We start from the raw sequence: 18107 nt of genomic DNA on the forward strand, positions 1-18107 counted from the left end.
CCTGGCACGCGATGCTGTTGGGATGCCCCACTCCATCCCACCGCCGGGGCTGAGCTGGGTGCGGCGTGCTGTGCTGGGGTGGGGGACCCAGGGGATGCACCAGCACAGCCACCCTCTGGCTTTGCAGCTGTTTGGAGCTGTCTGTAGGACCTGATAGCCACCTGGAGCGTCCAGTAGCCCCTCGCCCAGCTCCTGCTGCTCCCTAAATTAAATATGTGCTGCCTCTTGAAAAAGAACATGTGAGTGGAACGGCGGAGATAAGCTAAACGGGAGAAGTTCAGGGGATTATGCACTGATTAAGTTATTACTAACGTGAAATGAGCTGTGCTGAGATGAAACAGGAGCTTTATTTTCTGTTCCCTGGCTTCAGGCTCAGGGCTGCCTGTCACTAGACAGCAGATCAAACTGTGAGCCAGGAGCTCGTGTATCCCCCGGCACTTTCAACACAGCAGTGGGTCAGTGCCATGCAAACCCATAGGAAAAGGTGTTAAACGGGGCTGGGAATCAGGGGCCTTCCCCGCTGGAGGGGATTTGCTGAGATGTAGCGCTTGAGACGGAGCTATTTCCAGTGCTGTGGCACCCACCCTGTAGCAGATTTGGGTAGAAAAGAAAATCTCTGCAACAGGAAAATCTGGTGCTGCTGGGAGGATGTGTTGGGGGAGGGCTGCCTATTTGCTCCATTTCCCATGCTTTTCCTTCGGCATCCCCTGCAGGCTGCTGGCAAGGGCAGGCTGCTGGGCTAGGTTGGGTCTAGGAGGGTGAAAAACAGAAGTGCAAAATGAAAGGCTGTTTGGTTAGTGTTTGAGAACAAAGTTGGTTTCCCGTGAGCACCGAGGACAGGCTGGATCGGGTGGACAAGTCAGGAGATTATGCCCAGAGAGGCAGGTGAGGAAGCTGGATCCAGGGCTGGTATAACTGGGGGTTACTGGGAGCTGCAGCAGCCCAGCTGGATTTGGGCACAGGCAGGTGTTAACCTATGCTGCTATGTTTGTGTGCCTGCAGTGATGGGCGCGCTGGAGTCCCGAGGGGTGCTGCGGCGAATGAGCGACATGCTGGAGATGCTGATGAAGAGGATGGACATCCTGGCCAGGCTGGAGAATAGCACTGACTTCCACAAAGGGGATGAAGCACGATTCCCTCTGGACAGGTCGGTCAGCTGTGCTGCTGCCCCATGCAGACCCCGTGGGGCAGCACCAGGCTGGGGGGGGGGGCGTGCAGGAGCACCAAGCCCCCGGTGTGCTCTGCGGTGTCGGGCTGAGCCACCACGTGGGGATGGTGGAGCCCATGGGGCACGGGGCTTGGGCAGATCTTTTGCAATCGTTTGACTTTTTTTTTTTTTTCTTTGGGGATTTCTGAAATTACTGTGATTTTGGGGGTCTCCTGTAGCACCTGTCCCAGCTGCTAGCGTTGCAGTGTGGGAGGGCGTCTCTTCACGTGGTGGAGCTGGAGGGGGCACTCGCCGATGGCTGGAGCAGTACCTGGTGCGTGGGCTCTGCTTCCTCCGCCATTACATCCCAGAGTGAGCTCAGGCTGGTTTCTTTGTACCCGCATTCCTCAGGTAGCTGTGGAAGTGATTGTGGTTTGAAATCCAGGGCTGATACGTTCAGCCTTGGAGTTGAGCAAGGCTTAAAATGAAATAGGAGCAAACTTAAACGGTGGCTGCACAGAGCTGGCATCCTGGCTCCTCGTGATGTGCACATGGCATCTGTCCCGGCTGGCAGCTTGAGAGATGCCATCAGACCTTCCCATTGTGACACCCTGGTTTGCTAAAGGGACATCTCCCTTTGCTTTGAGAGCCTTTAAACATTTATTAATACTAATTTGGCTGTCATGCTAAGGCCTCCAAAAATGGTAACTAAAGTGACTTGAATGTGGAGGGGCAGAGATGAAGAAACCGAGGGGCAGCGCTTGGGGCAGACTTTGCAATGTGGAAAAGGTACCAGCATAGATTTTACTCAGGTGAAGTCACAGGTGACAAGTGAGTGGTGGTGGCAGGGGTGTGACATGCAGTGGTCACTGCTGCCCTGTTCTGTGCCACTGGGAGCCAGTGCTCCCACCTGGCATTCCCACCTCTGCCTCCTGCCGTGGCTGCGCTCCACAGCCGGTAGGGTTCCTGTGCCTCCCTGTTTCCATCAGCATTTCCATTTCTCTCTCCCGCTTTCCTTATGAGTCTCTTTTGCACCTATAATGGAAAATAGAGTAAGTGAGCCTGTAATTAAAGGCTGTGCACACATGAATTAAAACTGCACAGGCAGCCTTGGAGCACATGGTCTTGCCTTTTAAGTAGCATAATTTCAACCACTGAAAAATTTAATTTACCTCGGTGATGGCAGGTGCTGGGGATTTTGTTGTTACGAGGCTGGCTGGTACCCAAGCATCCAGGACAACAGTAAACCTGAAGAGGAATGGACAGGACTATTGCCACCAGCAACTGGAAGGCACTCACTCACATTCAATGATTTTCTTGGCCAATCTCCTCTTAAAAGAACCAGTAATTTCAGCTGATGGCAATTTCTGTACACCAGCAGCCAAGAGAGAAACTTAAAAGCATTTCTGTGAGCTGGCAACAATTGCTGTAAATGGGGATCTTGTGTTTCAGATCTGCTGTGTGGCTGGTGACTCCGGGGCCACCGCTTGGAGAGACTGGAGAGGATGGGAGCTTATGGACCCAGCACATCAAAACAGCTTTGGGTTCTGTGCGTGTGCTGAGATGGGCTTGAGCAGTTAAGATTACAGGTGTCTTCATTTTCAGGGGTAGAAAATGAGGGACAACTACTTTATCACCTTTTGCTTCTTATAAATTACCCCTTAAGTACATTGAAGTCCCTTCACTTGATCCTGCATCAAAACCAATCTGTGTCATCTCCTTGTTCTCACCTAGCTGCTGAAGGTCAGGCTTTGGTCATGGCGCAGAGCATCTCCAGATGAAGCAACTGTTGCAGGGAGATTTCTTGTGGATGGATTTTTGCTGTGCTGTCTGTAATGAAGCACTAGCAGCCTTTGCAAGTGCTCGTGAAGTGTTTCCTGAGTGCTTTCCTTCCCTGCACCCCTCAGGTTTGGCTGAGGTCTCTGGTCAGAGGAGACTTGTTGTAAGTGTTACAGCTGTGCTGGGTCTCGGCGGGTTTGAGTGGCTCTGTTTCTCCTGCCACACTTGCTCCTGTGTCTGTAGTGCCCTTTCTTGGCTTGTCTCAGTCCCTGCTCTCCTTTGCGGGGTGCACAAGGCAGCTGGAAGGGTGCAGAGCCAATACACCCCCTCTGCTTCCCTGCTCCAAGCAGAGCCTGGTGCGGGGCTGATGCCGCTGCTCTGATGGATGCTCTCCAGAGCTGCATGGAGCATCCTGGCGGGGATCAAATAGCAGGTGCTGCAGAACCTGGGCTGAGACCCCACAGAGTCGGGGTCCGGAGGTCCCCAACCCTTTGGGGGTAACCAGCTGCAGCCCCTGGGGACCTCGTGTGCTGAGAGGGAATGGTCACCACCAACTGCACTGGGTCCAAGCAGTGTCTCCTGAACCCCGATCAGCCCCGTGGCTGCAGAGACACGCTGCTGCTGTTCATTATTAGGGCTGTGGGACTTCACCAAGGCCTTGTTTCCACCATCCCTGTCTCTGTCTCTTTGATCACCAGTGACCGACTTGAAGCTGTCAGCAAAAGATAATACAATTAAAGGGTACTAATTTCAAAGGGATTTTATTCTTTAAATCGTCTCTGGTTAGCATGGCAGCCGCCTTCGTCTCCTTCCCTGCTCAGCAAAGCTGCGAGCGTGGGCTTTGCAATTCCTCTTGCATAAAAGTGGATTAATTCTTGTTTTTACAAAGTGCTCCCCTGCTTGATACTGGAATTCTGATGAAATTGGGAGGGCTTGGTTTTGCAGAGCCCCAGTGAAGAGGAAGGAGGGTGAAGGCTTCAGTGGGCTTTATGGAATAGCCAGTGAGTGCTGTTCCTCTCCAGCACCACTGCAGCGGAGGGCAGGGGTGGCTTTTCTCCTTGGAATGTGGAAGGAGAAATTTAAATATGCAAGGTGTTACAACCTGCCTTGGATAGCCTCCCAGCTGCCAGAGCAGGCAGCTTTACATGGCCAAAAGTTGCTCCAGGATGCTCCTTGTGGTGTAGGTGCTATCTGATTGAATACTCTACAGGTGCCTCTATGCATAGCCCACCAGCCTCTTGCAATGCTTGAGATAAAACTCTCGGAAAACCCAAATGTCCAACGTTCTCCTTAGAAGAGCTGCCCAGGGCTTGGTAAGGGGATACAGGCTGCATCTGTGCACCAGCCTGATGTGGCTCCAGGCATTGCTGCATCCCTTCTCCAGCCCTCCCCGGGCTCCCCACTGCCCGCATGCTGCCCGCACCCTGCCCCTGCAGGGAAGGTAAAGGATGGGTTCCCTAATGAGGGCAAGCAGCCTGCCAGTCAGCTGCAGAAAATTCAATACTGCTGTTAGTTGAATGCAACCCTCGTAAATCATCAGAGGGCAAGGAAATTAGAAGTACTTATGGAAACCTCCTGGAGAGCTATTTACTGGGCAAGGGAAATACTCGTTTGCAGTGGGAGTGTCAGTCCCCTGCTGGAAAGTGCTTGGGAGGGAGGGAGGGAGGGATCCAATGTGGCTGACCCAAGCTGGCACCATAACCCAACAGTGTTTGGGCTCGGAGAAGCCCTCTTCCAGCAGCCAGGCTGCCCCTGCCCACCCTGTGCCTGTGGGGACACGGCAGAGGGGAAGGCTGGGGTCTGCAGTGCTGGCATCCCTGGTCATCCCTCTTCCCCACATAGCGGTTAGCCTGCAAAGGCTGTTATTTGCTAACGACTGATTAATCTTCAAGCTTAATTGCTGCCAAGGCTCAGTTAATATCCACACACTTTGAGTATTTGTTCTTGTAATCATTACATGACTCCATATTCCCCCAGTAATTAAAAGTCTCACAATATGACACTAAGTGGGTGATGTTCCTGCATCCTGCCAGCCTGGGTCTGTTAATTCCTGAATCATTGCTGTTGATAAGCTGGCTTTAGTGCAAGTGCTGCCAGATGCCCCGGTCCCCTGCTATCCAGGTGAGCCTGGAGCGGTCTCAGACCCCTCTTGCATCGCCTCCCTGGCGCGCTGCAGGGCTCAGCCAGGGCATCCGCAAGGTGAGGCTGGGGGTATATGGTGTGAAAGCTGTCTGGTGTGGGCAGAGCCCCCCAACGCAGCCTGTGGGGAAGGTAAGACCTGTCCTGTGGTCCAGCCTGGCTTTGGTGGGTGGTTGTTTTGCCAAGCAGAGCTCGGCTGCGGGAGCAGCATTGGGGTGCAGCTGGGCAGGGAGAGCCCAGCAGCCAGCACTGCGGGAGTCTTCCTCCCCAGCACTCTCCTTCCTCACAGCTTCTGTATCCCATTTCATCCTGACATAGGCGATGAGTTGTTTCTTGCCGGCTGCTGAGGATGTCTCCAGCCAGTCCTGGATGCTTTCAGTCTTAACTTGGCCATGGTGGGCACAGTGCAGGGGGTCACTGAGGACCCCCCAGTGTGGGGTGCCCAGCAGAGTCAGGGGAGGAGATGCACAGGACAATTCATGCCTGGGCAATGGAGATAAATTGGTTTTCTCTCTAAGGCAGAGTGGAAAGGTGGCTACATACCACTAGCAGGGTGGCAAGGGGAGCAGGGTCCATCTATGTGCCCCCACCTTGCCTGAGGGGCTCTGGGCTCATTGGGAGAGACTTGCAGCAGGGGGGTGATGGGCACTGCCAGCATGGTGGGAGTATAGGTGCCCACGTCACCCTCCCCTCCTGCTCCCAGGCTTGTACCAACTCCAGCTCAGCTAGCTGAACCTAATTCTGCGACAGGCTTTGCTTTCTGGTTTTTTTGTGCTTTTCCATCCCAAAGCATCAATATGCTGGGTGCTGCTTTATCACGGGGCTTTGCAAGTGAGGCTTCTTGGTGCGTTAACACACGGAAGCAAAGTACTGCTGCTGGTGGCTTTGTGCTGTGGTTGGTTGTATTGTCTTGGGCAGCTCGTACAGGGAAAGCCCTCGGCACCTGGTGGCCCGGGGCGAGCAGAGCCCAGGGCTTTGGGGCAGTGCTGGGGTGGTGGTGATATGGGATGGGGAGGAGCGTGGCCTGGGCTGTGTGTCTGATTTACCTTGCAAGGAAAAAGATTCTATTAACCTTCCATCAGATGTCCCTGATTTCGGAGTAGCTGGGAGCAAGCAGTGCCCCCCCCCCCCCCCCGCAGGGGCAGGCTTGGGGGCTTCCCAGCCGGGGGGGCATCGACACGATGGAGGGGGGCATCGAGGGAGGCTGTAGTGCTGAGGGTGGAAACACAGGCTGCGAGAGTAACCCTTTCAGCTGGCAAAGCAAACGAGAGGCTGAGGGCTGTAGGAAAGCACAGGCTCTGGAGAGCATCTCACCCAGGGGATCCCCTGCCCCAGGGATCCATGATCAAAACTGGGTATTTTTAGTCCCACTTTTGAGAAGGTCCCTCCTAGCCGAGACTGGCAACGTCTTCACGGCTCACCAAAGGCAGTTTCTCGCAGCCTGTATCAGGCTACTCAAGCATGTAGACAAATAGATCTGATTTATGCCCCAATCAAGTAATGATCGACATACATCAAAGCGATGATCCTGTGACCCCCCTGTCTGTGAATTCTGTTCACATAAATAAAACGCGCTGCTGCCCAGGTGTATGGCTCGGCTCAGTTCTGCTCTGGGAGACGGGAAGGAAGCGAAGGTTTGGGATTGTGGCTTTGCCCCTGTGTTCTGCTTGGGAAGGATCTCAGAGCCCTTTGTAACGTTCATAAAATATTTTAACTAATGATCTTGGTTATACTTTGCTGGCAAGTTTTCCCTGTGTCAGTGAGATAGTGGCTTTGGAAAGTTGGTTTTTTCATCATTTTTTTCCTGAAATTTATTGCTAGCTTGCTAAAGTGGCAGCATCCTTCCCAGGGATGTGCAGCTGTGGGCTTTGGTCAGGTCTCAGGGTCTGGTCCTCTAAATGCATTTGTGTGAGAAACGTCACCCACAGTAAACTGAAATTAAGATACATGGAAGTAACTTCAGTGAGTTAAATACTCCGGTATTTATGGCGTGATTTATTATGCAACTTGATTTGGAGGAGTTCAGGCAGGGCTCTGCCCGTGCATCGCCTGGTATTTGCTTCATGTGAGTTTCCAAGGAATGTTCTAGTCCCCAGATGCTTTCTCTGGGATATTTGCCCCAGGTGAATTCCCAGTGAGCACAAATGCAGCCAGAGCGAGCTCTGGTCTTTATTCAGGTGTTGATGGAGAGGAGACTGAGCTGTTTGTCTCAGCTCTGAGGTGTACTGGAAAAGATTGCATATACAGATAGAAATAATATTCTATTCTGTGATATTTTTAAAAATATTTTTATTTATTTTGAAATTTTTATCCATTTTTTTTGTCAATATCCATATTATTGACTGGCTGGAGCTGCCTGTGAAGAATAAACTGACTTATTAGGCAGGGGCCTTTGTGTACATGTCCCTTGGGGAGATTGCAAAGCTGGGTACAGCATCGCTGTCCTTGTTTGATGTCAGGAAAGGCGCTGAGCAGCTGAATGACCTGGCAGAGCCAGTGCTGGCAGTAGAAAAGCAGAGTCCTGTGCTTCAGCCCCAGCACTTTTTTTGCCCCCCTAATGTTGCTATAAATTTCTGCCAAGCTGATAGCAACCAGGGCTTTGGGCTTTTTCTCTGCTCCCTGATTGTCTGCGCCTTGCCTGGGTGGAGCAGGGCACGGGACCCTCCCTGCACTCGCTATCACAGCACCCCGTGTGCTGCCCCTCCCCTGCATGGACCACCAGCTCAAACCAAGCCAAGGCTGTTTATCCAAGCTTAGGGTAATAGCTCCAGCACCAGAGTTATGAAGATTAAAGTCAGGATTACAAGTCAAATAAACACAAAACACACAGCTGAGTCTCATGAGTGGACACCTGCCCAGCCACTGCTGCCTCTCCCTCTGCACCCCCTGTTAGGACCATCGGTGTCAGGGGACCATGACCCACATTTTAGGGAGAGCATCAGCCACCCAGTAATCCCTTTGTGTCTGTGGGCAGCCCTGGCTCCCAGTTTTTTGGATGCAAGCCACCTCGGAGAGCGTGCAGAGATGTGCATGATGGCCTGGATCTTCCCCCCCCCCCCCAAATTTTACCTCCAGCATCGATGAGGTTTACTTGGATTATCTTACTCCAGAGGAGCAAAGCTCTTAATTGCTCTGTCTTCTTGGATAACTGAATTACCTTTTTTAGTTATCTAGCGCCTGGATGAGGGCTTTTCCCCACATCCCTGGGGACCCCTTGGCTGTTGGGTGGCTCTGAGCTCGTCCCACCAAGGCAATGGGTGGATGGATGGATGGGGAGAGAGGAGCCTGAGCCCCTGGGGTGACCCATTGGAGATGCCCTAGGTGCTTATTTCTCCAGGAGGTACCCCAGCTATCTTAATGGGTAGCACTTCAAAAGCTGCAACAGGATCCAGGAGGATGGGAAAAGCCCTGTTCCCATTGCCAGGAAGGGTTATCCATCAGTGCTGCCTCTGGGATTTCAGCTCCCTGCGCTGGAGAGCAAGGCTGTCATGGGGCTGGATGTCAGGGGGAAGCAGCAAGAGCCCAGCACCAACCCCTGTCGCCCTTCCCAGCTGCTTTCTGCTCTGCCTTGGGTCTTTGAGGGGGGAAAAAATTAAAATAATAGTATCTTTAAAGAGGCAAATGGTAGCACAGACATTGTAATGAGCAAGCTGAAATCCTTTGGTTAACTGCTCTGTGCGAATGGTGCATTTATTGATGTATTATCTTCAAAACATCTGCTTTTCTCCATCTGTATTGGTCTTCCCAAAGTCACTGCTTTCACCAGTTAATAGCAAGAAATATCGGATGAGCAAGCAAATATGTTTAGAGCTTGTATTATGAAGACAACACACAAATAGAAAGAGATTCATCTTTTCGTAATGCCACTTTTATAAAAGGCAATAAAAATACAGTGCCTTGTAAAGGGATAAACAGGCTGAACCTGAGCTGCTGCTGCGGGGTTGGGGACAAGAGACAAAGTGAAGTGAACCAAATTAATGCATAAAAAAGTAAAGGAAAACTCAACCTCTGGCTATATTATATGGCAAATGATCTGCCAGTGGGGAAAGATACATCTTAATAGCAGTTTTTGAGACGAGATGAATACTGTATACAGTGCATTATAAGGCGCTGTGTGATCTGAATCTTAATCAACATGGGGAATTATAAATCTGAAAATAATAAAGATGAAATCAATATTGATGGTTAGAAGTAAAAGTACTGTATTTGCTGTAGTAAACGATTTTAAGGTCCCAGGGAAAAATTCGTTCTAGAAAACCCATAGTAATTTACCGTAGTTTCAATGGCTGGCACAGCCCCAGTGCATTTTTGTGGCGTTTATATTGTTGCTATAGAAAAATGTAAAAAGCAACAAGGAAAGAAAAAAAAAAAAAGCCCACCACTGCTACCTGTGCAGTGGTAGTGTTAGCACTGGAAGCGAGTTCTTTCTGCTGGGCAGGTGGAAGTGGTGCTGGCATCCCAGTTCGGATGGAGACAGGCAGTGGGATATTCCCCTTCTGCTTAGCTGCCACTGAGCAGAATAAGCCATTTACCTTGTCTTTCCTGGTGTTTCCAGTTACTAAGAATAAAGCATCAAATTCTGATGAGCTACAGAAAACCTTTTTGCGTTTGAGGTTTTGCTTTAAATGTCTTATTTTCTTGTCCTCTGCCCAGGTGACAAATCGTTGTAATGATAGGTGATGTAACTTATGCTTAACCTTCTTGTCATCTCTTTAATACATTAAATGAAATTTGCTGCTCAAGTGATAGCCTTGTTGCCCAGCAGAAAAAAACACCCAGGCAGCCGACTCAGTGCTGCCGTGTGTTAGTGCTGCCACCAGGGCCCATCAGTGCTCCCAATGTGGGAGCCTAGCTCTTCACCCTGAGCATGAAATCCCTCGCTCAAAGCCACGGGGATTTGGAGGAAAGTAATTTGACATGTGAATGTGATGAGCAGGCAAGCGGTGGGAGATCTGAGCCTGGTTCTTATATTGGGGGGACGTTTTCTACCTTTTTCTATCTTCTTAATACATGCCAAGAACCACAGTGGATGGTTTTTTGCATCACTTTGTAGTAACCCTCAGGGAAAGCCTTGCAGAGCCCGTACAACGTGGCTGTCTTGTTTGTGAGAGCTGGAGCTGCCCGAGTGTGATGGTGGAACATGCGTGTTAACCAGAGGGCTCTGAGTTGAAATCTTTGTGTCTGGGCAGCAGCTGTAGCTTACAAGAGCTGGGCAAGCTGGCATAGATGCTGGGCCAGGTCCATCACCCGGTGGAAACTGCTGCTGTGGCTGGAGCTCCGGCAGGACTTAGGCTGGCTGCAAGGCTGAGCTTAGAAGAAAACCATTTATTTAGGATAACAATCCTGATTTTTGTTTGAACATGTTCCATGGTTGCTCAGCCCTGGCTGAGCCGAGCTCTGGAGGTCATCAGAGAGGAGATGGGGACTGAGGCTGCTGTTGACTTTTGACATTCACCTAATTACTTGGGCGTTTGGGAGAGGGTATGGACCTGAGTGAGAATTGGGATAGCTTCTGGGAGGAAGCAGGAGCTGGATCATGGGCTAATGTAGGTGCTCTGAAGCATGGGAGTAGGGCTGCCGTGGCTGTGGTCATCCTTGCTCCTTGCCACGAGTGATGGAAAAACCCAAGGAGCATCTCTACCAAGCCAACATTCCTTTCCTGTTGCTGGAGCAGGAGGTTGGGCTTGCTGGCTCTAAATTCGCTGCGTCCTTGTGATGTTTGCTCCTAAACTGCCCATCCCAGCTGTTCCCTGTTTGCTGAGCTGCTGCACATCACCTGCATCATCTGATGGCTGCTTGCTGGCAGAAAAAGCATTGCAGACATAGGGGGGTGCAAGCTTTCAGGGCTGGTTGGGCTGCGCAGCCCTCAGACCAGGAACGTTTTATCTCCTCGGAGTTATGCTGACAAGCAGAGCTTATTGCAGGTCAATTTTGTGCCCATATTTTACCAGGGCCTCGGGAGCAGCGTCCCTGCTGCAGCGGTTACAGTAGCTGGCAGGATACCTGGGGTTTATTCTCTGCAAAGGTTGAAAGTTACTCGGGGGCAATGGTGTCCTCTGCATTTAATTACTATTTCTTAAAAGCCTAAGATATGTGGCTCCCTGTGGAGGTACGCAGGCTGAATATTGATGGTCATAAACCATGCCAGAAGGAAAAATGTGGGCTGCTTGCTGCTAGCGAATGGACTTTAAATCAACAACCGAAGCAGTATTGGTTCATAAAACTAGGATTTTTTTAGCCTTGAGGACAGAGGTATTTTAAATCCTAGCCTTCAGGTTCACTGATCTGCTGGAGAACAAATATAAAACTTCACCGGGAAGGACCTGACATCAGCACATATTTTTTGTGCCAAGAGTATTCAAGGTAGCCCTTTTGGTTTTGCTCACTGCTTATGACATTTCCTTGTATTACAATGATCTCAGCAGCAGCAGGAGGAAAAAACTTATGACCCAGATGCTGCAGAAGGGGAAATTATTTATTGCAATAACCGCGCTCATCGAGACATGGTGGTTGTTTGCAGTGGAAACGGCAGGCGAGGCGTTGCAGGTGGAGAGCTTGCTGCTTGTCAGGCCTGGCAGGGCACCACTGCTGATGGATGGAGTTCTCTTGCCCTTTTATATATTACACCAGGTTTTAATTGACACCCGGCCCTTTACAGTGCTCTGTCACTCCATCTACACAGTGTGTTATGTAGATGAGTTTAATGGTGCTGTTTACCCAGGACGGTATTGATTGCAAGGTTTAATTCGATAGACAGCATACACAGCTATTCAAACCGCTGGAATCTGATCTCAGGCTGTGGTGCGAAGGTGCTTGCAGGCTCTGCTGGGGCTGCGATACCCAGCTCAACCCCGGCTCATGCAGAGCTGCTGATGCTTGCCCCAGCACCCTGTCCCTGCACAGCCCTTGCTGCTGCTCCTCGCCGCAGGACCTGGAAATCCGCTCGCCTAAATCTTTGCTGGATGGACTGGCTCAGGCCACCTGCATGTCCTGCATATTTTGCATCTCTCGGCAGCCTGCTCCAGACCATTAAGCTTCCTCATCCCTCCTCTGGTTTTGCTTTCTTTTCTCTGTATTTTTGGTTTTTTTCTCCCTTTTATTCCCAGCACGGCTTCCTACATGCACCGCAATGCCAATAATCACAGCAGAGCTTTTTCAAACACAGCGTATCTGAAATAAGAAAAACAATTTTTTCCAGCCTATTTAATATTTCCCTGTGTAAAATGCACAGATGAACCCGTGTTTATCAGCATGCTGTGAAAAATGGCAGAATACTGATTTATGCAGGTTTATAGTCAAACCTTGGAAGGCACTGGCTTCTTTGTCTCATACATACTGGACCAGGTGTTCCCATGTTGCATGCTGGAGCTAAGTTCAACCTGCAGGCAGCTTCCAAGGATGACCAGTTTGCCGTAGCCACCCCTGAGTGTCACCACTGGGAGACATCAAGTTTTCAGAGTCAATTTGGTTTTTTTCCCAGGTTCCCACCAGCAGCCGGGTTGATGGAGAGGATTCAAGCTATAGCTCAAAACGTCTCAGACATTGCAATAAAAGTAGACCAGATTCTCCGGAACAGCCTCCTGAACGGGAAAGGTGAGAGTCCCTGGGGGGGTCCCTGTGCTCCAAACCTCCTACGTGTTATGCAGTTGCAATAGGGAGATCCAGCCAAGCCTACCATGAAAAATTTGGTAAAAATGCAGGGTGATGGATGCTGATCTGAGGTTACCCATCACTCCTGACTGCAGGGCTAAGTAGGACACCTGATGCTCTTCAGCAGACCTGCTAGGGCTGTTTGTGTCCTGCTCCGTGTGGATGCTGCACACGGTCACACCATTGTTTTGAGAGAGAGGAGGTCCTGAGCGTGGTCTGAGCCTTCTCAGAGGTTTCCAGGACTTTCACCTTGTTGTTACAGCCAGGAAGGCTGGAAAAGGAGGCTAGATAGGGAACCAGCCTCTGTGGTCTCTGACAGCAGTAATGTTCTCCTAAAAGCATCAAGTCATTTGGCCCAGGACGACTTGAGAGCGGGGGAGATAAATCTGCAGAGGAGCAAGACCTGGGAAACTCATGCATGCAAGGGGGAGGAATGGTGACAAATCTGAATTGCTGTCAGAAACAAATGCCACAGAATTAAATGCAGTATTAAAGAGGAGGAATACTGCCAGCACAAACACCTGGATAGAAAAATGTGGTAGTTTGAATCCAAAGTCCAGGGGCTGGGATCCAGCGTCAGGAGAGTCGTTCCCATCCCACTCCAGCAGTGCTGGGAGGGCAGCTGGGCTCTCCAGATGTTTCTCCACATGGCTGCATTGTTCTTAGGGTTTGGGCTGGCATCATCAAGTAGAAGATGCTTTTGTTGCCTCTTCCTCCTCACGTGTTTTCAGTTACAGGCAAAGGAGGGCTTATAAGAGGGGTGGTGTCTTTTATTAATCTAACCACAGAAGGAGAAAAGATCCTATTACCTTTTCAGCCACTTTTGTGCCTTATTCCAGGACTGACCCTGTGGGCTGAGTTACCTCTTAACAGCTCAGCAGGACAATTTTTTATTGCAGGTTTACAGTGTAAAGGCTGTCAAGTGCTTCCTTAGATACTGGAGCCTGCTTATGGATGATTAATAGGAGCATGGATAGGTGGGACCTGGGGTCTGGGCCAGGCTGAGAGCAGTGGAGAGGTGCTATAAAGAGACGTGCTGCAGTCTGGGAAAAGGGAATGTGCTCTTGGCATTGAAGCAGGGCTGGGGGTTTTCCTGTTTCCTTCCTGACCTCGGGGAAGACACTTCACATCTTGGTATTGTGGTCCATCAAGTGGGATGGGTCTGTCTGCTGGTCCAGCCGAGGTGCCCATGAGCAGACCCCTCACCTCCCCACATTTCTAGCTGCTCCACTGGCACGTCCTGGCTCTCCCCATATCCCAATTGTCTTTCTGCAGTGGGGGAAGGCAGGAGGGACCAGTGCGAGGTGCCCAGGGACCCCAAGTACCCTGACTGCGCTGGGAAAGTGGAGGTGAGTCAGAGTTCCCGGTCTGGGAGAGGGTCTGGACCTGGGGTGGAAGCTGCTGGGAAGAGCACAGAGCAACGACCCTGGGGTTACACTGGGAAGGGCAGTGGGGAGGGGGATGCTTTCCAGAATAAAACTGCTTTAAAATGGGAAAGGTATGGCCCATTGCAGAAGGAGGAGCAGAGCCAAAGACACAGAAAGCAAAGCATGGCTGTGCTGCAAGGAGAAAACACAAGGGAGGTGTCTGACCTCCTCTGGGAGCTGTTGCTATACGAGTGTAACTGTTTTCCCCCAGTAATAAGTTGTAAACCTTCATATTTAGTCATATGAAGCACTGAAGCCATGGTACCCAGTTACGCAGGCAGCAGCAGAATCAGCTCTGTGAGACCACCTCTGCCTGCAGTTTAATGACAGAAGCATGGTGAGGAGAAGGCACTGTCACATCATCTTTACATATCTGGTTAGCTAGTCTCTGGGGAATAATTTCAGCACTGCACAGAAGAGCATCTTGTTAAGCTGGCCAGGACCTCCATCTCAAATAGGATGTCCTGCCTGACCCAGCCTGCTCTTTACACCTGAATGCAGCCTGGCATTCGGCCTGGAGCATGATTGCTTTGTCAGAGAGCATATTTACATGAACTAATTAAAAGCATCACCCTCTTTCCCTCCCTGTCCCAGCCTCCTTCTTCAAGCTCAGTCTTCTGCAGGGCCAGGTCCCCCTGAAAAGATGTTGAAGTGTATATTAAAATGATACCGAGGGATTATGTTTTCTTCTTCCCCTGGTGCTAGGCATCCTTTCCTTCCACAATTTGAGTAAATTCATAATGTAATTTAATTGTGGAAGGCTGTAATTCGATCTCCTGTCCGGGTGATTGCTGTGTTTTACATATTGGGCTCAGTGACCTGTCTCCTGAGTAGATTTGTTTTTGTAGTTGAATTAGGAAGAGGCTGGCAAGAGCCGTTGCGGTGGATGATAAATCACTGCTCTGGTCACTGGTTATTCTCCATCATGTGAAATCATCCCTGGGGGGGCCGCTGGCACATCTGTCTCCTTGCCCTGCTGTGCCCCAGGTGATGAGATCAGCAGCTCAGCTTGCTCCCCAGCAAAGTTAACCAGAAGAAAACCCTGTGGTATATCATTTTCTAAGGATTAATGGCTCTGCTCCTGGGGAAGGCACGTCTTGGTGCTGGAACCAGTGTTAGAAACCCAGGGAGCCCCCAGGAACCAGTGTTAGAAACCCAGGGAGCCCCCAGCAGACCCTGCTCTCTCTGCCTGTGCCCCATGTGCCCTGGAGGCACCACGGCATGGGCACTGGGTGCGTGCTGGTTTGCAGCCCTTCATCCACTCTCTGCCCTTCATTTCTAGCTCCCAGCTAGAGGGAGGTGGTGGGGAACAGAGACTGCCCATAGCAGGGGCAGCTCGCAGGGCTGCCGTGTCCCCTCACGGCCAGAGGACGAGCCCCGTGTGTTTCTTTGCCCCCCCGCAGTGGATGAGGGCCAGGTGGACCTCTGACCCCTGCTATGCGTTTTTTGGCGTGGACGGCACCGAGTGCTCATTCCTCATCTACCTCAGCGAAGTCGAGTGGTTCTGCCCTCCCCTGCCGTGGCGAAACCGGACGGCAGCTCTGCCTTCGCCCCAGCCGCTGCCTCGGGCACAGGTAAGGTGGGCAGCCTGTGTCCGCTGGCCCCAGGGGGCTTGGGGGGGATGGCTGCAAGGCTGCTGCAGATAAATGTGCACAGAGCCAGCAGTGTCAGCAGGGCCATGATGCCTCTTGAGGGTTTTCAGAGAGTCACAGAATGGTTTAGGTTGGAGGGGACTTTCAAAGGCCACCTAATCCAACCCCCTGCCATGGGCAGGGACACCCCCCACCAGCCCAGGGTGCTCAGACCCCATCCAACCTGACCTTGGACACTGCCAGGGATGGGGCACCTCCCACCTCTCTGGGCAACCTGTGCCAGGGCTTCACCACCCTCAGCATAAAAAAGTTCTCCCTTATATCTAGTCTGAATTTACCCTCTTTTGGTTTAAAACCATTCCCCCTCGTCCTATCGCTACAAGCCCAAGCCTGTCCCCATCTTTCTGATAAGCCCCCTTTAAGCACCGAAAGGCTGCAGTAAGGTCTCCCCGGAGCCGTCTCTTCTCCAGGCTGAACAGCCCCAACTCTCAGCCTGTCCTCACGGCAGGACGTCCCTGCTCCATCCCTCTGACCATTTTTGTGGCCTCCTCTGGGCCCGCTCCAACAAGTCCATATCTGTGCTGTGCTGAGGAATCCGGGAAGTCATGAGATGCTCTGGGTCCAACGGGGCCCCTGGGATTTGGTGCATGAAGTGGAGGAGCTCTGGTGTCAAGTCTGGTGGTGCCAGGGGAAGCTGTCCACCCAGCAAAACCCGAAGCACCTCAGCTACGGTGGGCAAACCTCTGCCAGCCCCCGTGGCAACCCAGGGGCTCCTCTGGCAGCTGCTTTTCCCACACTCAAAATGTAGAGCATGCTCCTTTCCTAGGCAGCTTTCCGGAGCGACTTGGCTCACCTCCTGGAGCTGATCGGCACGGGCAAGGAGTCCCTCAGCTTCATGAAGAAGAGGATCCGGCACTTGGCGCAGCAGTGGCTGCGGGCGGCTCGGCGCCTTGAGCAGAAGCTGAAGGGCCGGCAGAGGGACCAGAAACACGTACGAGCAAATTTTACAATGGGGTTGTGGTGTGGAGATGAAAAAGCTGAGCCTTTGGCAATACAGGGAGTGGAGACAGCTGGGACGTGAGTGAGCTGGGAGGAAAATTCATTTATGGAAGCACATAGGTCTGCAGAGTCAGCCTGTGGTCCATAGACACGACTCTGCATGCGTTTGGGATGTCGCAGTTCTGGTGTTGCTGAACAAGTGGAGTGAATTTTGGAGAGGGGTCCTGGTGGGTGGGAGTCAGTGTCCAGCCGGCAGCCAGCCAGCAGTGGTGGGTGGGGAGTCTGGCACGTCTCCTCGAGGGAGGTGCCAAGGTTGCTGGCCCGCCCGTCGGTGGTTTTGTGGTGCCCTACGCTTCGGTCTCTGTGTGCCGGGAGATCTGGCTGCAGTCCGTGGGACGCACTGTGATGTGCATCAGGAACGTGAACCTGGTCTCAAGATACAGAGTGCCAGTTGATGGGAACTGGTAAACTCGTGACTATTGGGTCTTTGCTAATTGGACATAGATCACTTGTCTTTACACCCGACTGATTTCTCTGAGTAACTACAGTGTGCAAAAGAAGCTGGAGAGAATCAGGGACTATAAGTCATTTTAGGCTGGAAAACCCAAATTGTCCCTTTCCCCCAGTGCCACCCATCCCAGCGCTGACCCCTCTTCTTGTCTCTCCAGATCTTGATCCATATCGGCTTCCTGACGGAGGAGTCGGGGGATGTTTTCAGCCCACGGGTGCTGAAGGGGGGCCCGCTGGGCGAGATGGTGCAGTGGGCTGACATCCTGGCTGCCCTCTTTCTCCTGGGACACAGCTTGAGGGTCACCGTCTCCCTGAAGGAGCTGCAGAGGTGGGTGCTGTGGTGCTATGGGTGTGTGGTTCCCCCCCCAAGAGGGTTGCTCCCTGCACGTCTGTGGATTGCATCGGGGTCTTGCATGAGAGCATGAGCTCTGCAAAGGCTGGGTGGTGGCTTTTCCTCAACCTGTGTCTCAGGCAGCAGACCACCAGCATCATGGCTAGGGTCAATCCCATCCCTTCTGCATCCCAGGGAGGTGGGAAGGACTGTTGCAAAGTAAGGCTTTGCCAGCAGGGCTTTGCACGGGGCTGATGTGGAGGTGTCTGGGACAGGGCTCTGCCCTTGGTTCCCAGCGCTGGATCTGAGCAGCGTTAGTCCCTTGCTGTCAGCACGCAGCATCACCTGTGTTCCCTGATGCCTGCCTAGAGCTGGGTATGGGAAAGGCTCCCTTTCACCCCTCCATTCCCCAGGGGTGCTGTCTGCAGGGCTGGTGGCCGTGTGGCTGCAGGATGCAGGTGTCCTGCAGGTTGCTGGATCTTCCCACCGTGTGTGGCTGTGTTCAACCCCCATGGCTTTGCCGGTGTTGTTTG

The 18107-nt window shown here is 51.9% G+C and overlaps 1 protein-coding gene across 3 annotated transcripts in view; it reads left to right on the top strand.

The window, feature by feature from the left end:
* The window catches only part of MGAT5B (alpha-1,6-mannosylglycoprotein 6-beta-N-acetylglucosaminyltransferase B), a 73029-nt gene that overhangs the window by 26853 nt on the left and 28069 nt on the right, over positions 1–18107 (top strand). For all 3 annotated transcript variants that reach the window (XM_080395337.1, XM_080395338.1, XM_080395339.1), the window contains exons 3-8: positions 1003–1147; positions 12546–12658; positions 13991–14064; positions 15546–15716; positions 16561–16725; positions 17402–17571. In XM_080395337.1, coding sequence (XP_080251463.1) covers positions 1003–1147; positions 12546–12658; positions 13991–14064; positions 15546–15716; positions 16561–16725; positions 17402–17571 — 838 coding nt within the window. The remainder of the gene's footprint in view (positions 1–1002; positions 1148–12545; positions 12659–13990; positions 14065–15545; positions 15717–16560; positions 16726–17401; positions 17572–18107) is intronic.

The sequence above is a fragment of the Falco punctatus genome (assembly GCF_963210335.1).
Source record: "Falco punctatus genome assembly, chromosome: 1".
NCBI classification, from domain to species: Eukaryota; Metazoa; Chordata; class Aves; order Falconiformes; family Falconidae; genus Falco; species Falco punctatus.